Raw genomic sequence first — 17,211 nt, 5'->3', positions numbered from 1 at the left:
TCAATTGACCTTCATGAATTTTGGTCAGAATGATTACCTTGATGAAATCTAGGCCATGTTTGAAAATGGGTCGTCTTGGTTCAAACTAGGTCACTAGGTCAAATCAAAGAAAAACCTTGTGTATGCGATAGAGGCTGTATTTTTTAAGTGGTCTTCATGAATTTCGGTCAGAATGATTGCCTTGATGAAATCTAGGTCAGGTTCGAATATGGGTCATCTGGAGTCAAAATACTAGGTCAATAGGTCGAATCAAAGAAAAACCTTGTGTATGCAATAGGGGCTGCATTTTACGCTGGATCTTCATGAAATTTGATCAGAATGTTTGTCTAGATGAAATCTAGTTGGAATTTGAATATGGGTAATCTGGGTCAAAAACTAGGTCACCCGGTCAAATTAAAGAAAAACCTTGTGTATGCAATAGGGGCTGCATTTTACACTTGATATTCATAAAATTTAGTCGGAATGATTGCCTTGATGAAATCTAGGTCAAGTTAGAATATGGGTCATCTATGGTCAAAAACTAGGTCACTAGATCAAATCAAAGAAAATCCTTGTGTAAGCAATAGAGACTGTATTTTTCAATTGATCTTCATGAAATTTGGTCAGAATGATAGCTTTGATGAAATTAAGGTCGATTTTGAATATGGGTCATCTGGGGTCAAAACTGGGTCGCTAGGACAAATCAAAGAAAAAAGTTTTGTATGCGATAGAGGCTGTATTTTTCAATTGAGGTTGATGAATTTTTTTCAGAATGATTGCCTTGATCAAATCTAGGTCAAGTTCGAATGTAGGTCATCTTGGCTCAAAAACTAGGTCAAATTGAAGAAAATACTTGTTTACACTTAAGAGACCACATTTTGGTCCAATCTTAGGCCAGCATTTTTTTATTTTCTGGTTTACGGGAGGTTTTTCAAAAAAAAATGGGTTGGGGGGGGGGGGACAAATAAAAATAAAACCCCCAATTTTGAGCAGTCGAGCAAATAAATAAAAATAAAATGTCAAAAAGGATACAATTTTTTTTATTTTTTGTACACCACAGAAGAAAGCCCGCAAGCTTAAATTGCATACACACTCACAAATAACTATTCTGAACTGGTTTATATTTCTTCATCTCAATATACTGTTGTTTTCTTTATGTGTAGCTTGTATGAATAATGCCATTTTCAAAGTCCCCAAGGATATGTATTATTTGTGCTTTTGTATGTTATCTATTTTGTAGTAAAAATAGACTTGTGGAAACATTTTTTCATAATAAAATATACAGATACCACAGTTAACATAAGAACACTGCATAATGTTTATCATATAAACACGAATAAAAACTGCTATTAAAATGGGGATATGCAATGACTACTTTAGGTCATGACCCTGCATACATGCATATTAATTGAATGGAGATGCAAAGTCTTAAAAAACAGGCATTGTCATACTAGAAAGCAAAAATTGCGAATTGATAAATATTATGCACACTGGCTTTAATATTAAATGGCATCTGATTCATCATATGCAGTAATTTAACCAACAACATCAATATTGTTGTAGCTTTGGTTAAGTTTCAGTGGCTTGAATATTGTTTTATATTTTGCCGACTGTAAATGGCACCTATATTGTACGACAAGACAAAACAATCTAAGTTTCGGTTCAGCTAAAATGTGTAAAATAATAACCTTATTGGCTGATGTTCAAACAACAGTTTCGGAGATAAGACTCTTCACTGAGAGGGAACTTGGACTTAGTAGGTTATGAGTCCGAAAAAACCCATTTATTACTGGATATGTCATTATGTGTTACTCAGTGTCAAAGGCACATGTGGCATATAGTGTCTGAATATTTATTCTTTCAGAGGGTCTTCTTACAGATTTTATTGGTATACTTCAAGTGGACATGAGAATATTGCTGTGGGAGTTTCATGTTTGATAATTATCTTTTGAGTTACAGTACCTGGCTAGAACTTAAGTCAAACTAATTTGACGCAATCCTAGGAACTACTGAGATAATCTTTTCATATGGGCAATATCTCCACTCGGTTAGATTGCCTGTCACAAATATTAAACAACCATTAATCTGACTGTCCAATTATTTTGACTAGTTTGAATTTTTTATCACATGTATCATTGTCAAGCATTTGCAGGGACATGTATCATTTTTAGCTCACCTGAGCACAAAGTGCTCAAAGGTGAGCTTTTGTGATCACCCTGTGTCCGTCATCCGTCCGTCGTCAACAATTTGACTGTTAACACTCTAGAGGTCACATTTTTGGCCCAATCTTAATGAAACTTGGTCAGAATGTTACCCTCAATAAAATCTTGGATGAGTTCGATATTGGGTCATCTGGGGTCAAAAACTAGGTCACCAGGTCAAATCAAATGAAAAGCTTGTTAACACTCTAGAGGTCACATTTTTGGCCCAATCTTAATGAAACTTGGTCAGAATGCTACCCTCAATAAAATCTTGGACGAGTTTGATATTGGGTCATCCGGACTCAAAAACTAGGTCACCAGGTCAGATCAAAGGAAAAGCTTGTTAACACTCTAGAGGTCACAATTTTGGCCTAATCTTAATGAAACTTGGTCAGAATGTTACACTCAATAAAATCTTGGATGTATTCGATATTGGATCATCTGGGGTCAAAAACTAGGTCACCAGGTCAAATTAAAGGAAAAGCTTGTTAACACTCTAGAGGTCACATTTTTGGCCCAATCTTAATGAAACTTGGTCAGAATGTTACCCTCAATAAAATCCTGGACGAGTTTGATATTGGGTCATCTGGGGTCAAAAACTAGGTCACCAGGTCAAATCAAAGGAAAAGCTTGTTAACACTATAGAGGTCACAATTTTGGCCCAGTCTTAATGAAACTTGGTCAGAATGTTACCCTTAATAAAATCTTGGACAAATTCCATATTGGGTCATGTGGGGTCAAAAACTAGGTCACCAGGTCAAATTAAAGGAAAAGCTTGATAACACTCTAGACGTCACAGTTGTGTCCCAATCTTAATGAAACTTGGTCAGAATGTTAATATTGATGATCTTAAGGTCCAGTTTGAATCTGGGTCATATAGGGTCAAAAACTAGGTCACCGGGTCAAATCAAAGGAAAAGCTGGTTAACACTTTAGCAGAGTTCTGCTGAGGCTGCGTTTTTGCGCCATTGGCGCAAAAAAAATATGAATGGCGCAGCAAATTTCGCGTTGGTGGGCCTTTGGCGCGCCAGAAAATCTGAAACTCGAATCCGATAACAATCGCTAGTTTGCCGGTCTTGCACGGTAGATAGACATACCTCCAGGGGAGATCACTGTGACGGATTTGAAAAAATAATGTGTCGTGATAATTGCACCATTATTGTATCAAAATGGCGGCCGCACCGAAAGGAAAAGCGATTTTGCACAATTTTTTCAGTCCTCCTGCCTCTAAGAAAATAAACCAGACTTTAGTTACACTGGGGAAAGATACAAATAGAAATGATACATTGAACAAAAGCGACGATTCAACTACATATGTCGCTGAACATTAAACAACAACCCCAGAATCACAGAGTGATCCGACCCCACCCAGTCAAGTAATTTGAGTAGAGCGAAAAAGTAAGAGTAAAACATCTGACAAACAGAGCTTTCAGAAGAAGTTATTGGTTGAGTATACATGGTTAAGTTATAAGGAAAAGAGAATAAATGGCATGAACTTTGTGTATAATTTTACATTTAAAAAAAAAAATACACTTCTTAAATGCATAAGAAATGTAAAGTCTTTTTAATGTAAAACTGGTTCTTTTTGAATGGCCCCAAAAGTTTCAGAATGGCCTCATGTTTTCAGGGTAGATGGGCCATGGGCCCATCATGCTGAAATCCTCGGCAGAACTCTGCTTTAGAGGCCACATTTAAGACCATATCTTAATGAAACTTGGTCAGAATGTTAATCTTGATGATCTTTAGGTCAAGTTTAAATCTGGGTCAGGTGGGGTCAAAAACTAGGTCACTAGGTCAAATCAAAGGAAAAGCTTATTAACACTCTAGAGGCCACAGTTATGACTGTATCTTCATGAAACTTAGTCAGGACGTTAAACTTTATGATCTTTAGGTCAAGTTCAGATCTGGGTCATGTTGGGTCAAAAACTAGGTCATGGGGTTAAATCAAGGGAATAACTAGTTAACACTTCAGAGGCCACATTATGACCATTAAGATAACTTGGTCAGAATATTAATCTTGATGATCTTTAGGTCAATAGGTCAGGTGAGCGATACACGGCCTTCATGGCCGTCTTGTTATATTGAAATTTCACTTTGTTTTGAACAGAACTACTGAAAATTGTGGTATTAGTTATTTTTTCTACTCTAACCCTCAAGACTTCAAAGTAAAAAAAAATGTGTTAGCAAGTTGATACTCACTTTTGCTCTTCCATTTTACCATTTCTTTGGTTTCTTTCCTTTTTATCAATTTTAGTCTTTTTCTGACAGTCCCACATGAATTTGACTGTTGTCCAATTATAATATACAGACAACAAATCTCGTACATTTCATACGCCAGATTTTACGCCAGATTTTTCAACATCTGGACAGCATTGATAGTGAAGGTCATTTTTTGTGATTATTTCTAATGTTGAGCTTTAGGTGCTGTAGTTTCTACTCAGATCCAATTTGTTTAAAATACTTGTTATCTGTGCCAAATTATTCCAAAGATTATTGTCTGTTAACTTGTATATATTTCTTATTTAACTTCACACAATTTACATTCACGGAGGCCGCCATTTTTCATGCGTCTTCTGATCATGATCGAAAACCTCTACCATACAGTTAAACTTTTATTTTTGGCAGCAGCAATTATGGATGGTCAGCGGGTAAAATGAAAATAAAAGTACTGAAAATGACTTTTATTTTTATTTTATTTTGTCAAAAAATAGGTTCGGCGCTCCCGTAGACCAGAAAATTAAAAAATGCTGCCCTTAATGAAAATTGGTCAGAATATTTGTTTCAATGAAATCACTAGGTCAAACATGTTTACAGTTACGGTGTGTTCCTCAGGTGAGCGACCTAGGGCCATCTTGGCCCTCTTGTTTAAAAAAGGTTTTATAAAGTTTTTACTGGCAAAGCTCTAATTCAGAGTCAAGCACTGAGAATAGTCGAGTGCACTGTCTTACAGACAGCTCTAGTTATCATAATAGGCACTAAGGTAATATACTAGTTTAAACTGTGTCATCTGATGGAAGCACTGGATATATTAGATGGTACTATAAAGGTAAAATCACAAACTAGACCTTGACTTTTCAAAGAAAAAGTAGAGCTATTGCACTTGTCCCGATGCCGCCATCAGCGCCGCCGTTGCCGTTGGTTAAAGTTTTTGATAAAGTCAAATATCTCGGATACCATCAAAGCTATTGATTTGAAACTTAAAGTACTTATTTACTATCAAAGTCTACACCAGGAGAAACAATCCTCATAACTCTGGTTTGAATTTTTACAGAGTTATGCCCCTTTTTTACTTAGAATATTTTGGTTCAAGTTTTTGATAATGTCAAATATCTCTGTTACTATCAAAGCTATTGACTTGAAACTTAAAATAGTTATTTAATATCAAAGGCTACACCAGGAGAAACAACCTCATAACTCTGATTAAATTTTGATGGAGTTATGCCCCTTTTTAACTTAGAATTTTTTGGTTACAGTTTTATATAACGTCCTATATCTCTGTTACTTTCAAAGCTATTGATTTGAAACTTAGAATAGTTATTTACTGTAAAAGGCTAAAAGAAGCAATCCCCATCACTCTGATTTGAATTTTGACAGAGTTAGGACCCTTTTACTGGCAAAGCTCTAATTCAGAGCACTGAGAAAAGTCGAGTTGTTAGATTTGTTTTGGATTTTAGCTCAACTGTTGAAAGAACTATAGGACTCACCTGTGTGTTGGTGTCCCGATTTGGTTAAGTTTTTATATAAGCTGGTATCTCAGTAACCACTTGTGGGAATGGATTGAAACTTCACACACTTATTCACTGTGTTAAACTGACTTACACTACACAGGTTCCATAAATCTGTTTTGCTTTTTTGCCAAATTACCCCACTTCTTGGACTTTTGTTTGACTAAGTTTTTGTTACCGTATTTTCCCGAATAAACGCCCCCGGGGGGGCGTTACATTTTCCAAAGAGGGGGCGTTCATTTGAGGTAAAAAAATAAAAAATGAAAATTTTTACAAAACTTAAAAACATTGTTCAAACCAACTGTAAAGTGTTTCTGTGTTGTTTAATTCCCCCAAAACGTAATTATTTGGCATCCAATTTAATGCAGTGTGTCTTAAAATTATGCATTTAAATACGGTACCTCATGTATTCCTTGACACACTCGCGACATTACAGTAACACATTACGTCATCATACCCAAACAGCTGTGTACTCCGATAACATTTTCCTTAGTACATGCGGGTAGCAATACACAATGTCAGTGGTTTGACACGCTGCTTATGTGCCAGCTTTTAAATTAAAAGTTATTAAAACTGCCGAAAAAAGGGTTAAAACTTTGCAGCAAATTTGTTTAAAGTCGACAGGAAGTTTGTGCGCGGGTGGTGCAAAAACAAATCAAAAATGGATTTACCATTTAATTTTCTATTTGATGATTGGATACGTACCGTACTTAGTATAAACGTTTTGGATTTAAGGTACATGGACTGTTTAAAAGTGTGTTTAATTCTTAATACATTGGATACATACTGTAAATTACTTATTATGTTGACTTATAAAAATGAGGTAGGTGAATTTTTTTTCGTTCTTGTTGACTTTTTCCCCTCCAAAACGGGTGGGGGGGGGGGCGTTAATTAGAGGGGGGCCTTAATACGGGAAAATACGGTATGTATATTTCAACTTTTATATTCATTCAATTGACAAGGCTGTTTAATTGTCAAGCATTGCTGTTCTAGGACTGATCTTGTTGAACTGATTGGTTTTATATTCCAGATAGCTTACAATAAACTGATGCTGTTGAGTGGGAAAGTGCATGAAAAATAAATAAATACTGATTCCTGCAGATCAAATAGGGACTGTTAAACAGACTGTGAAGTTGACATTTCAAATTATTCAGGGACAGATACAGCTGTACTATAGAAACTTGTTACTTGTTATGGGTAATTGAACTGAAATGCCATATAGAAATAATTACTGAAAAAATGAAAAAGAAATTACAAGTTCTGATTGGAAAAATACTCTATAAATTAAAATTGTTATAAACAGAAAATGTTAAATAAAATTCATCAGGGCGGATTAATACTAGTACACGTTTTGTATAAATTCAGATCCTGTTCATAATTATTAAGCTATTAATAAAGACTCTACGTGGCTACCCGCTCAAAATAAACTATTCTTAAGGTCAGGACAAACTTTACATTATATACAGTGTTTACATTGGAATCCACTGAAGTGTATTCTATATATATATCTGAAATACCTTTAAGGTAATTGTAAATCAATAAGTAAGGATCATATATGACTATAGAGAAGTAGGGTCCTAGTTTTACTCTCCAGTTGAAAAATATATGATCCTATGTTTGGTGTTTTCTTCAGTTGAAAGTGTAATTTTGTAAAGGAAGATATATAGATAATAATTTGTTGTATAGGAACAGCTCACCATGTACAGAAAGACTTATAGAGAGAAGGAAAAAGGTATCAGACTGTTCTTTATTGAATTGTGATGTGTATTAGAGTTTTATGTCATAGAAGTGATTTTAAAGAGGAAAAGTTTAAAATTGGTGAAGACGAGTGTCAGAAGTGGAAATATTTTTTTAGCTCACCTGTCACAAAGTGACAAGGTGAGTTTTTGTGATCGCGCGGTGTCCGTTGTCCGTCCGTGCATGCGTCCGTAAACTTTTGCTTGTGACCACTCTAGAGGTCACATTTTTCATGGGATCTTTATGAAATTTGATCAGAATGTTCATCTTGATGATATCTAGGTCAAGGTCGAAACTGGGTCACGTGTGGTCAAAAACTAGATCAGTAGGTCTAAAAATAGAAAAACCTTGTGCCTCTGTAGAGGCCATATTTTTCATGGGATCTGTATGAAAGTTGGTCTGAATGTTCATCTTGATGATATCTAGGTCAAGTTTGAAACTGGGTCACGTACCATTAAAAACTAGGTCAGTAGGTCTAAAAATAGAAAAACCTTGTGACCTCTCTAGAGGCCATATATTTCATGAGATCTTCATGAAAATTGGTCAGAATGTTCATCTTGATGATATCTAGATCAAGTTCGAAACTGGGTCATGTGCCTAGGTCAGTAGGTCTAAAAATGGAAAAACCTTGTGACCTCTCTAGAGGCCATATATGTCATGAGATCTTCATGAAAATTGGTCAGAATGTTCAACTTGATGATATCTAGGTCAAGCTTGAAAGTGGGTCACGTGCCATCAAAAACTAGGTCAGTAGGACAAATAATAGAAAAACCTTGTGACCTCTCTAGAGGCCATATTTTTCATGGGATCTGTATGAAATTTGGTCTGAATGTTCATCTTGATGATATCTAGGTCAAGTTCGAAAGTGGGTCACGTGCCGTCAAAAACTAGGTCAGTGGGTCAAATAATAGAAAAACCTTGTGACCTCTCTAAAGGCCATATTTTTCATGGGATCTGTATGAAAATTGGTCTGAATGTTCATCTTGATGATATCTAGGTCAGGTTCGAAACAGGGTCATGTGCGGTCAAAAACTAGGCCAGTAGGTCTAAAAATAGAAAAACCTTGTGACCTCTCTAGAGGCCATACTTGTGAATGGATCTCCATAAAAATTGATCTGAATGTTCACTTTGATGATATCTAGGTCAGATTTGAAACTGGGTCACATGCCTTAAAAAAGTAGGTTAGTAGGTCAAATAATAAAAGAACCTTGTGACCTCTCTAGAGGCCATACTTTTCATGGGATCTGTATGAAAATTGGTCTGAATGTTCATCTTGATGATATCTAGGTCAGGTTCGAAAGTGGGTCACGTGCCTTCAAAAACTAGGTCAGTAGGTCTAAAATTATTAAAATCTTTTGACCTCTCTAGAGGCCATATTTTTCAATGGATCTTCATGAATATTGATCTGACTGTTCACCTTGATGATATCTAGGTCAGTTTTGAAACTGGGTCACGTGCAGCCAAAAACTAGGCCAGTAGGTCTAAAAATAGAAAAACCTTGTGACCTCTCTAGAGGCCATATTTTTCATGAGATCTTCATGAAAATTAGTGAGAATATTCACCTTGATGATATCTAGGTAAAGTTCAAAACAGGGTCACGTACCTTCGAAAACTAGGTCAATAGGTCAAATAGTAGAAAAAATTTGTGACCTCTCTAGAGACCATATTTTTCAATGGATCTTCATGAAAATTGGTCAGAATTTTTATCTTGATAATATCTAGGTCAAGTTCAAAACTGGGTCACATGAGCTCAAAAACTAGATCACTGTGTCAAATAATAGAAAAAACGCAGTCATACTCAAAACTGGGTCATGTGGGAAGAGATGAGCGATTTAGGACCATCATGGTCCTCTTGTTTTAGCTCACCTGCTCAGGTGAGTTTTTGTGATCGCCCTATGTCCGTTGTCTGTCTGCGTCAACTTTTTACTTAAACATCTTCTCTGAAACTTCTGGTCAGAATTTCACCAAACTTGGTCTGTAGCATCCTTTTGAGGTCCTCTCTCAGATTTCTTCAAATGGTTCTGCTTGATTGATTGTAGAGGCTGCCAGCTAAAAACAGAAAAACTTTTAAATTGCTTCTTCTCATGAACCGCTTAATGAATCATTACCAAACTTGGTCTGTAGCAATCTAACGTTAGATCATCTTTCAGATTTGTTCAAATAGTTCAGCTTGACTGATTTTAGGGCCCACCAGAGCTTAAAAAGAGAAAAACGTATAACCTTTACCCTGCTAAATTTCTAAAATGGACTGGTCTATCATTCAATTTCGAAAAGGCTATCAGTAGAAAGTTTATAAAATACAAGTGAGATCGGATCAATGGGGGGATTTCTGCTCTAGAGGTGATGAAGTTAATGAGGACAATCCTGCCAAAGATCTAGTTGGGGAAACCAAGTAGAACATGAGAAAACAATTTTTTTTCGTCCCTGGTCCGAAGATAGATGCGCGCCGCACATGACCTTGACCTTGATTGGTTAAACCACTTCTGCTCTTGAACCACTAGATGGATCTTCACCAAACTTAAAGTGTTCAAAACTGGACCAATTTCCAAGTCCTAAAAGGGCCATAATTCAGCCAAAATATTTGACAGAGTTATGTAGAGACTGTTATAACAAACAAGTGATAAAAGTTTCAAAACCTTATGTCAAACAGTTCAGTACTAGTCCATGTCTTGTCAAAACTATTTGACATGTGGCTTTGAAACTTTGAACACTTGTTCATCTTGATGATCTCCATCTGTTTTCAAGGGTATGTAACTATGCTAAAGACATTTGGCTGAATGTTGGCCCTTTTTGGACTTAGAAATCAGGTATGTTTTTCATACCAGTCCATATTTTGTTCGGTAAAAAAAAAAAAAAAAAATGGGCATGAATAGTTTTCTCTATATGGCTACATGGAAATTTTTATTAATTTTTCTCTTCTGAAATCCCTGGTTAGATTTGAATATAATTTGATAGAACTTTTACAAAATTCCTTAAAATCATTCTGTTTCATCTAAAAACATTACCACAAGGTTTCACACAGGTTTTTTCTAATTGTAATGTGGAAAACTTTGAAAATCTTGACTTTTGAAACCACTGTCTTATATCAAATTTGACATCATAATTTTGGGTGATATTAAATAACTCAACAAAATGTTTTCAAATCATTATATTTAGTTAAAAGACATGGCAGCCTTTGGATGAGGCTAGTTTTCTCTATATGGCTATATGCTGTGGAAAACTTTAAAAAAATTCTGTCTGTCCGTTAGCAATTTTGTGTCTGGTCTGTAACTCATGAACCCCTTGAAGGATTTCAAAGAAACGACACAAATGTTCACCACATCAGTACAACGTGCAGAGTGCATGTTCTGGATGGCTTGCTTCAAGGTCAAGGTCACACTAAAGGGTTCAAAGGTCATATGAGTGTTTCGTGTCCGCTCTGTAACTCTTGACCCCCTTGAAGGATTTCAAAGAAACTTGACACAAATGTCCACCACATCAAGATGACGTGCAGAGCACATGTTCTGGATGGCTCGCTTCAAGGTCAAGGTCACACTTAGGGGCCAAAAGTCATATGAGTGTGTTTCTTGTCCGCTCTGTAACTCTTGCACTGCTTAAAGGATTGTAAAGAAACATGGCACAAATGTTCACCACATCAATATGACATGTAGAGTGTATGTTCTAGATGGCTTGTTCAAGGTCAAGGTCACACTTAGGGGTCAAAGGTCATTGCTCTGTAACTCTTGAACCCCTTGAAGGATTTCGAAGAAACTTGACACAAATGTTACACAAATGTTCACCACATTGAGATGATGTACAGAGTACATGTTTTGAATGGCTAGCTACAAGGTCAAGTTCACCCTTAGTGGTCAAAGGTCATACCTTTGGATGTACATTGTTCTGCATTGCGGTGCTCTTGTTTTAGTATTGAATCAATTTTATGGTAACAATTTTAAAAAATGTTCAGGTTTAGAAAAATCCATTCACTGGTAAATATGAGAAGAAACTGGCTCAATGCAAGTGGAACTTGCAGTAGTAGACTCTTCATACATGCCATTGTAGCAAAACTTTAATTTAATCAATGAAAATGGAGCTGAGGAAAAGGCAGAAGCCTTGTTAATGATCATGACAGAAGTTGATTTATTGTTAATCTGTCCTGTTCTGTTACAGTTCCACATTATGATTGTGTAAGCCAGCCGCTAGACAGTCTATGATTCAGGTTAACATGTACTGTTTTAACAAGACTTAAAACAGATGCAGTAAAATGGATATTAAACATTTTGTCTGTAGTGAAGTGCAGGACAAGTACAAATTGCAGGACAAGTGAAAGTTTCCAGCTATCTCTTTCCTGCAAAGAATTTATTAGGCGCTGATGTTAAATGTGTTTTCTTCAAGAGATGATGTGTTTTGTTTTCAGACCAGGAGGTCAAAAATCTGTCAGGATTGATTCTGTAGTTTATTTAGACATTCACACATGCTCATGTTGTAAAACATCTTACAGGGAAGTCAAAATGAAAAGGAACTTGACAGAAAACTAACCCCATTATTGTTTCCTGTCACACTGACCTGGCATGGAGCGCATTGGGTAATAAAAAGTATAATGCTTTGACCTTGAAGTGTAAGACTATATAAGGTGATTGCCTTTGGCAAACTTTTGATCCATATTGCTTAGGGGATCTGTAGGTCAAAGACCGCAGTGGCCAATAGCTGGGAAATTAATTGGGCATACAGCTGTTAAATTTCATAGCCTAGTGATTAATTGTCAGATGACGCATATTGTTGTTAGGGTAATTAGAACAAAGGTTAAGGTCACAGCATTATTGGGACTGAAAATTACATGCCAAGTTACCTCCAACAGGTCAGTATTGGGGGCATGTGTATTTAAAAGATAGCTCTTGTTTTATTGTCCCCAGCCTTTTCTGAGAAAAAAGAGGGGCGCATAGAAATTTGTTGCTCCGGTCCTTAACGTTGGTCTGTCCATCTGTATGTCACACTGCCTGTCTGGTGCATAACTGCCATCCTTGAAGGGATTTTGAAGGAACTTGGCACAAATGTTCTTCATAATAAGATGACCTGTCATGCAGAAGACCCAGACCAAGGTCACACTTAGAGGTCAAAGTTAAACAGGCCTCTTATGTGTCTGCCATTCGTCAAGGGATTTTGAAATTACTTGAGACGATAATAAGAAGACCCAAACACCTAGCTCCAAGGTCAAGGTCACAGGTTTAGAGCATTAGTTTCAGGTCCAGTCAATAACTCTACCATCAATCAAGGGATTTCTAGATCACTTTGCACAAATGTTCCCAATAATGTGACTATGTGTTGTGTATAATACCCAGGCCTCAGTCTCAAACATCAAGGTCACACTTAGAGGTCAAAGATAATATATCCTTTCTTTTGGTCTGGTCAATAAGTTTACTTAGCATGGATGGATACTAGTAACTTGACACAAACAATCACCATATTAAATTAATTTGTTGCATGTAAAAGACTTGGACCTCTAGCTTAGGACCCAGTTCAGCTTTAGAGATAAAACAGTTTTGGTATTTTTTTTGTCTGGTCTGTAACTCTTTTATGCATAGATGTGTATTTAAGTATTTGAATAACTTGCTTTAAATATTCACCATTACAAGACTATGTGTCATATGCAAAGGTCAAGGTCACAGGCACCCTTTTTAGGTTGGTACATAAATTACTTCCCTTTTTAGCTCACCTGTCACATAGTGACAGGGTGAGCTTTTGTGATCGCCCTTCGTCTGTCTTCCGTCCACAATTTCTTGTCTGCATGATAGTGGTTTCATTTATGATTTTTTTTTAACCAAACTTGCACACAACTTGTATCACCATAAGATCTTGGTTCTTTTCTTGAACTGGCCAGATCCCAATATCGGTTCCAGAGTTATGGCCCCTGAAAGGGCCAAAATTAGCTATTTTGACCTTGTCTGCACAATATCAGCTTCATTTATGATTTGAATTTAATCAAACTTGCACAAAAACTTGTGTCACCATAAGATCTTGGTTCCTTTCTTGAACTGGCCAGATCCCATAATGGGTTCCAGAGTTATGGCCCCTGAAATGGCCAAAATTAGCTATTTTGACTTTGTCTGCACAGTAGCAGCTTCATTTATGATTTGATTTTAACCAAACTTGCACACAACTTGTATCACCATAAGATCTCGATTCCTTTTTATGTGCCCTAGGAGACGTACACTGTATTATGTTATCGCCTTGGTGTCCATCTGTCTGTCTTTCTGTCTGCTGGTTAGCAATTTCCCTTCCGCTCTGTAACTCTTGAACCCATTGAAGAATTTCAAAGAAACCTGACACAAACGTTCACCTCAACGAAACGATGTGCAGAGCGCATGTTTTGGATGGCTCACTTCAAGGTCAAGGTCACACTTAAGGGTCAAAGGTCATTTTACTTTGTTTTGTGTGTATATTGCTCTGCATTTGCATTGCATTGCAGTGCTCTTGTTTTTATTAGCTCACCTGTCACATAGTGACAAGGTGAGCTTTTGTGATCACCCTTAGTCCGTCGTCAGTCCGTGCGTCCCTCTGTCAACAATTTCTTGTCTGCACAACTTGTATCACCATAAGATCACGGTTCCTTTCTTGAACTGGCCAGATCCCACTATGGGTCCCAGAGTTATGGCCCCTGAAAGGGCCAAAATTAGCTATTTTGACCTTGTCTGCACAATAGCAGCTTTATTTATGATTTGATTTTTATCAAACTGGCACACAACTTGTATCACCGTGAGATCTTGGTTCCTTTCTTGAACTGGCCAGATTCCTTTATGGGTTCCAGAGTTATGGCCCCTGAAAGGGCCAGAATTAGCTATTTTGACCTTGTCTGCACAATAGCAGCTTCATTTATGATTTGATTTTAACCAAACTTGCACACAACTTGTATCACCATAAGATCTCGGTTCCTTTCTTGAACTGGCAAGATTCCATTATGGGTTCCAGAGTGATGGCCCCTGAAAGGGCCAGAATTAGCTATTTTGACCTTGTCTGCACAATAGCAGCTTCATTTGTGATTTGAATTTAATCAAACTTGCACAAAACTTGTGTCACCATAAGATCTCGGTTCCTTTCTTGAATCGGCCAGATCCCTTAATGGGTTCCAGAGTTATGGCCCCTGAAAGGGTGGAAATTAGCTATTTTGACCTTGTCTGCACAATAGCAGCTTCATTTACGATTTGATTTTAACCAAATTTGCCTACAACTTGTATCACCACAAGATCTTGTTTCTTTTCTTCAACTGGCCAGATTCATTCATGGGTTCCAGAGTTATGGCCCCTTAAAGGTCCAAAATTGGCCATTTTGGCTTTTGCAGCCATATATAGACTTCATTTATGGTTTTATTTGATACAAACTTCCAAAATGTCTTCAACAACAATAAATCTTGGATTCCATGACAAATCAGATCCAATCATAGGTTCCAGAGTTATTTTATATCTGATTACCTCCCCTGATTGTAATCAAAATGGATTTATATCAGTAAGTACTTACAGGACTTATTTGAAATTTCATTATTGTTATTAGTTGGACTGAGACAATCAGGGTAGATAACTATGGACTGATTTTATGTCAAATTACCGCCCTTTATTTCATATTAAAATTGTTATATCTCCATAACTACTGAAGATACTGAACTGAAATTTCATTTATGTCAACAGATTTGGCAGATCCTTCTTTTGTCCACTTACAATATTTTTTTTTAATTACTTCTTTTTTATGTTACTATAAATAGCTTATTTTTAGTAACCTTTTTATTATTGGCTGTAGGGAAAACAAGAGACCAGTTTTCTGTGGTACAACATGGATGGTACCTCCAATTTTTAGGTGTATTTTAACATATCTATACCTTGTAAGATTTTTTTTTCTTTTTGGTTAAATTTCTTCCCATTGTTGTTCCTGTCTTTTGGACTTAGATATTTTTTCTGAGAACCTTCTTGTCCTCAAGTGCAATGATAACAGGTGAGCGATATAGGGCCATCATGGCCCTCTTGTTTATGATTAAGTAGTCATGTGTTCTTAGATCAGTTTTCCCACTAATTTGAAAATGAAATTATGTTTTAAGTAAGACAATTGATATTAATAGATATAAAAAGCTATTAACAATTGTAGAAAACCCAGGCACAACTTACGTCATTTTTATGATTTGCAATACAGGAAGTTGAAATGTAGATTGACCATTACCAGTATTAAACTTCTCTGGTGTGTAAATTTTAAAAAGTTAGTGCATTTTATTTGTTCATAAATTACCTCCTTTAATATGATAAAATAATTCATTATATTTTAAAATAGAATTATATTAAATCTTTTAGATACAGATATTAACCTTTGAAAGCATTCAAATGTTAACATGGCATGAACAGGGTCTGTTTCGTGTCCAGTCCATAACTCTGTCATTATGTCTCCCACCACACAGTGGTGTGGGAGACATATTTATTTAATCCAGTCTGTGTGTACGTGTGTGTATGTCTTTGTGTCTGTTACAAAGCTTGTCCACGCTCTAAGTCGAACATTTCTTATCCGATCTTCACCAAACTTGAACAAAATGTGTTTGCCAACAAGTGCTCGGCCAAGTTTGATCACTAGCCAAATCGGCCCAGGCACTTCAGAATTATGGCCCTTGAATAAGCAAAAAACACTCAGATTTTCTTGTGCATTTTTGCCCCCAAACCGGCACCTATACTACTTTTAAAAGTAGTATAGAGGTCCTTTTGGTGTCAAAAAAGCGCATGCACATGTGCTCTAAGTAAACAGTATATGAAGACTGACTTACTATTTAGATGATTAGGCAGTTGTGGGAGACATGCGCTTTTCTCAAAAGCATCTCTAGTTTATTAAGGGATTTAAATATTACTTGGCACAAATGTTCCCCATGATAAGACGACCTGTCATGCACAAAACCTGGACCCCTGGCTTAAAAGTCAATGTCACAATTAGAGGTTAAAGGTCAGTAGGTTTTTTAGCTCACCTGAGCACAAAGTGCTCAAAGGTGAGCTTTTGTGATCGCCCTGTGTCCGTTGTCGACCGTCCGTCAGTCGTACGTCGTCAACAATTTGACTGTTAACACTCTAGAGGTCACAATTTTGGCCCAATCTTAATGAAACTTGGTCAGAATGTTACCCTCAATAAAATCTTGGATGAGTTTGATATTGGGTTGTCTGGGCTCAAAAACTAGGTCACCAGGTCAAATTAATGGAAAAGCTTGTTAACACTCTAGAGGACACAATTTTGGCCCAATCTTAATGAAACTTGGTCAGAATGTTACCCTCAATAAAATCTTGGACAAGTTCGATATTGGGTCATCTTGGGTCAAAAACTAGGTCACCAGGTCAGATCAAAGGAAAAGCTTGTTAACACTGTAGTGGCCATATTTATGACCATACCTTAATGAAAATTGGTCAGAATGTTAATCTTGATGATCTGTATGTCAAGTTCAGATCTGGGTCAGGTGGGGTCAAAAACTAGGTCACTAGGTCAAATCAAAGGAAAAGCTTGTTAACACTGTAGTGGCCACATTTATGACCATACCTTAATGAAACTTTGTCAGAATGTTAATCTTGATCATCTATAGGT

General features: G+C 36.6%; 1 protein-coding gene across 5 annotated transcripts in view; it reads left to right on the top strand.

Moving 5' to 3' along the window:
* The window catches only part of LOC123535409 (apoptosis-inducing factor 3-like), a 244,427-nt gene that overhangs the window by 128,438 nt on the left and 98,778 nt on the right, over positions 1-17,211 (top strand). The window contains exon 1 of one of the 5 annotated variants that reach the window (XM_045318062.2): positions 7,418-7,636. The exons of the other annotated variants lie outside the window; for them this stretch is intronic. Within the exon in view, the coding sequence (XP_045173997.2) occupies positions 7,603-7,636 (34 nt within the window). The 5' untranslated portion in view covers positions 7,418-7,602. Of the gene's footprint in view, positions 1-7,417; positions 7,637-17,211 lie in introns of those variants that run through there. 5 annotated transcript variants of the gene reach the window in all.

The sequence above is a fragment of the Mercenaria mercenaria genome, chromosome 12, assembly GCF_021730395.1.
Source record: "Mercenaria mercenaria strain notata chromosome 12, MADL_Memer_1, whole genome shotgun sequence".
Lineage (NCBI taxonomy): Eukaryota > Metazoa > Mollusca > Bivalvia > Venerida > Veneridae > Mercenaria > Mercenaria mercenaria.
Note: the sequence above shows the minus strand (reverse complement) of the source record. Positions and strands in the feature narration are given on the sequence as shown.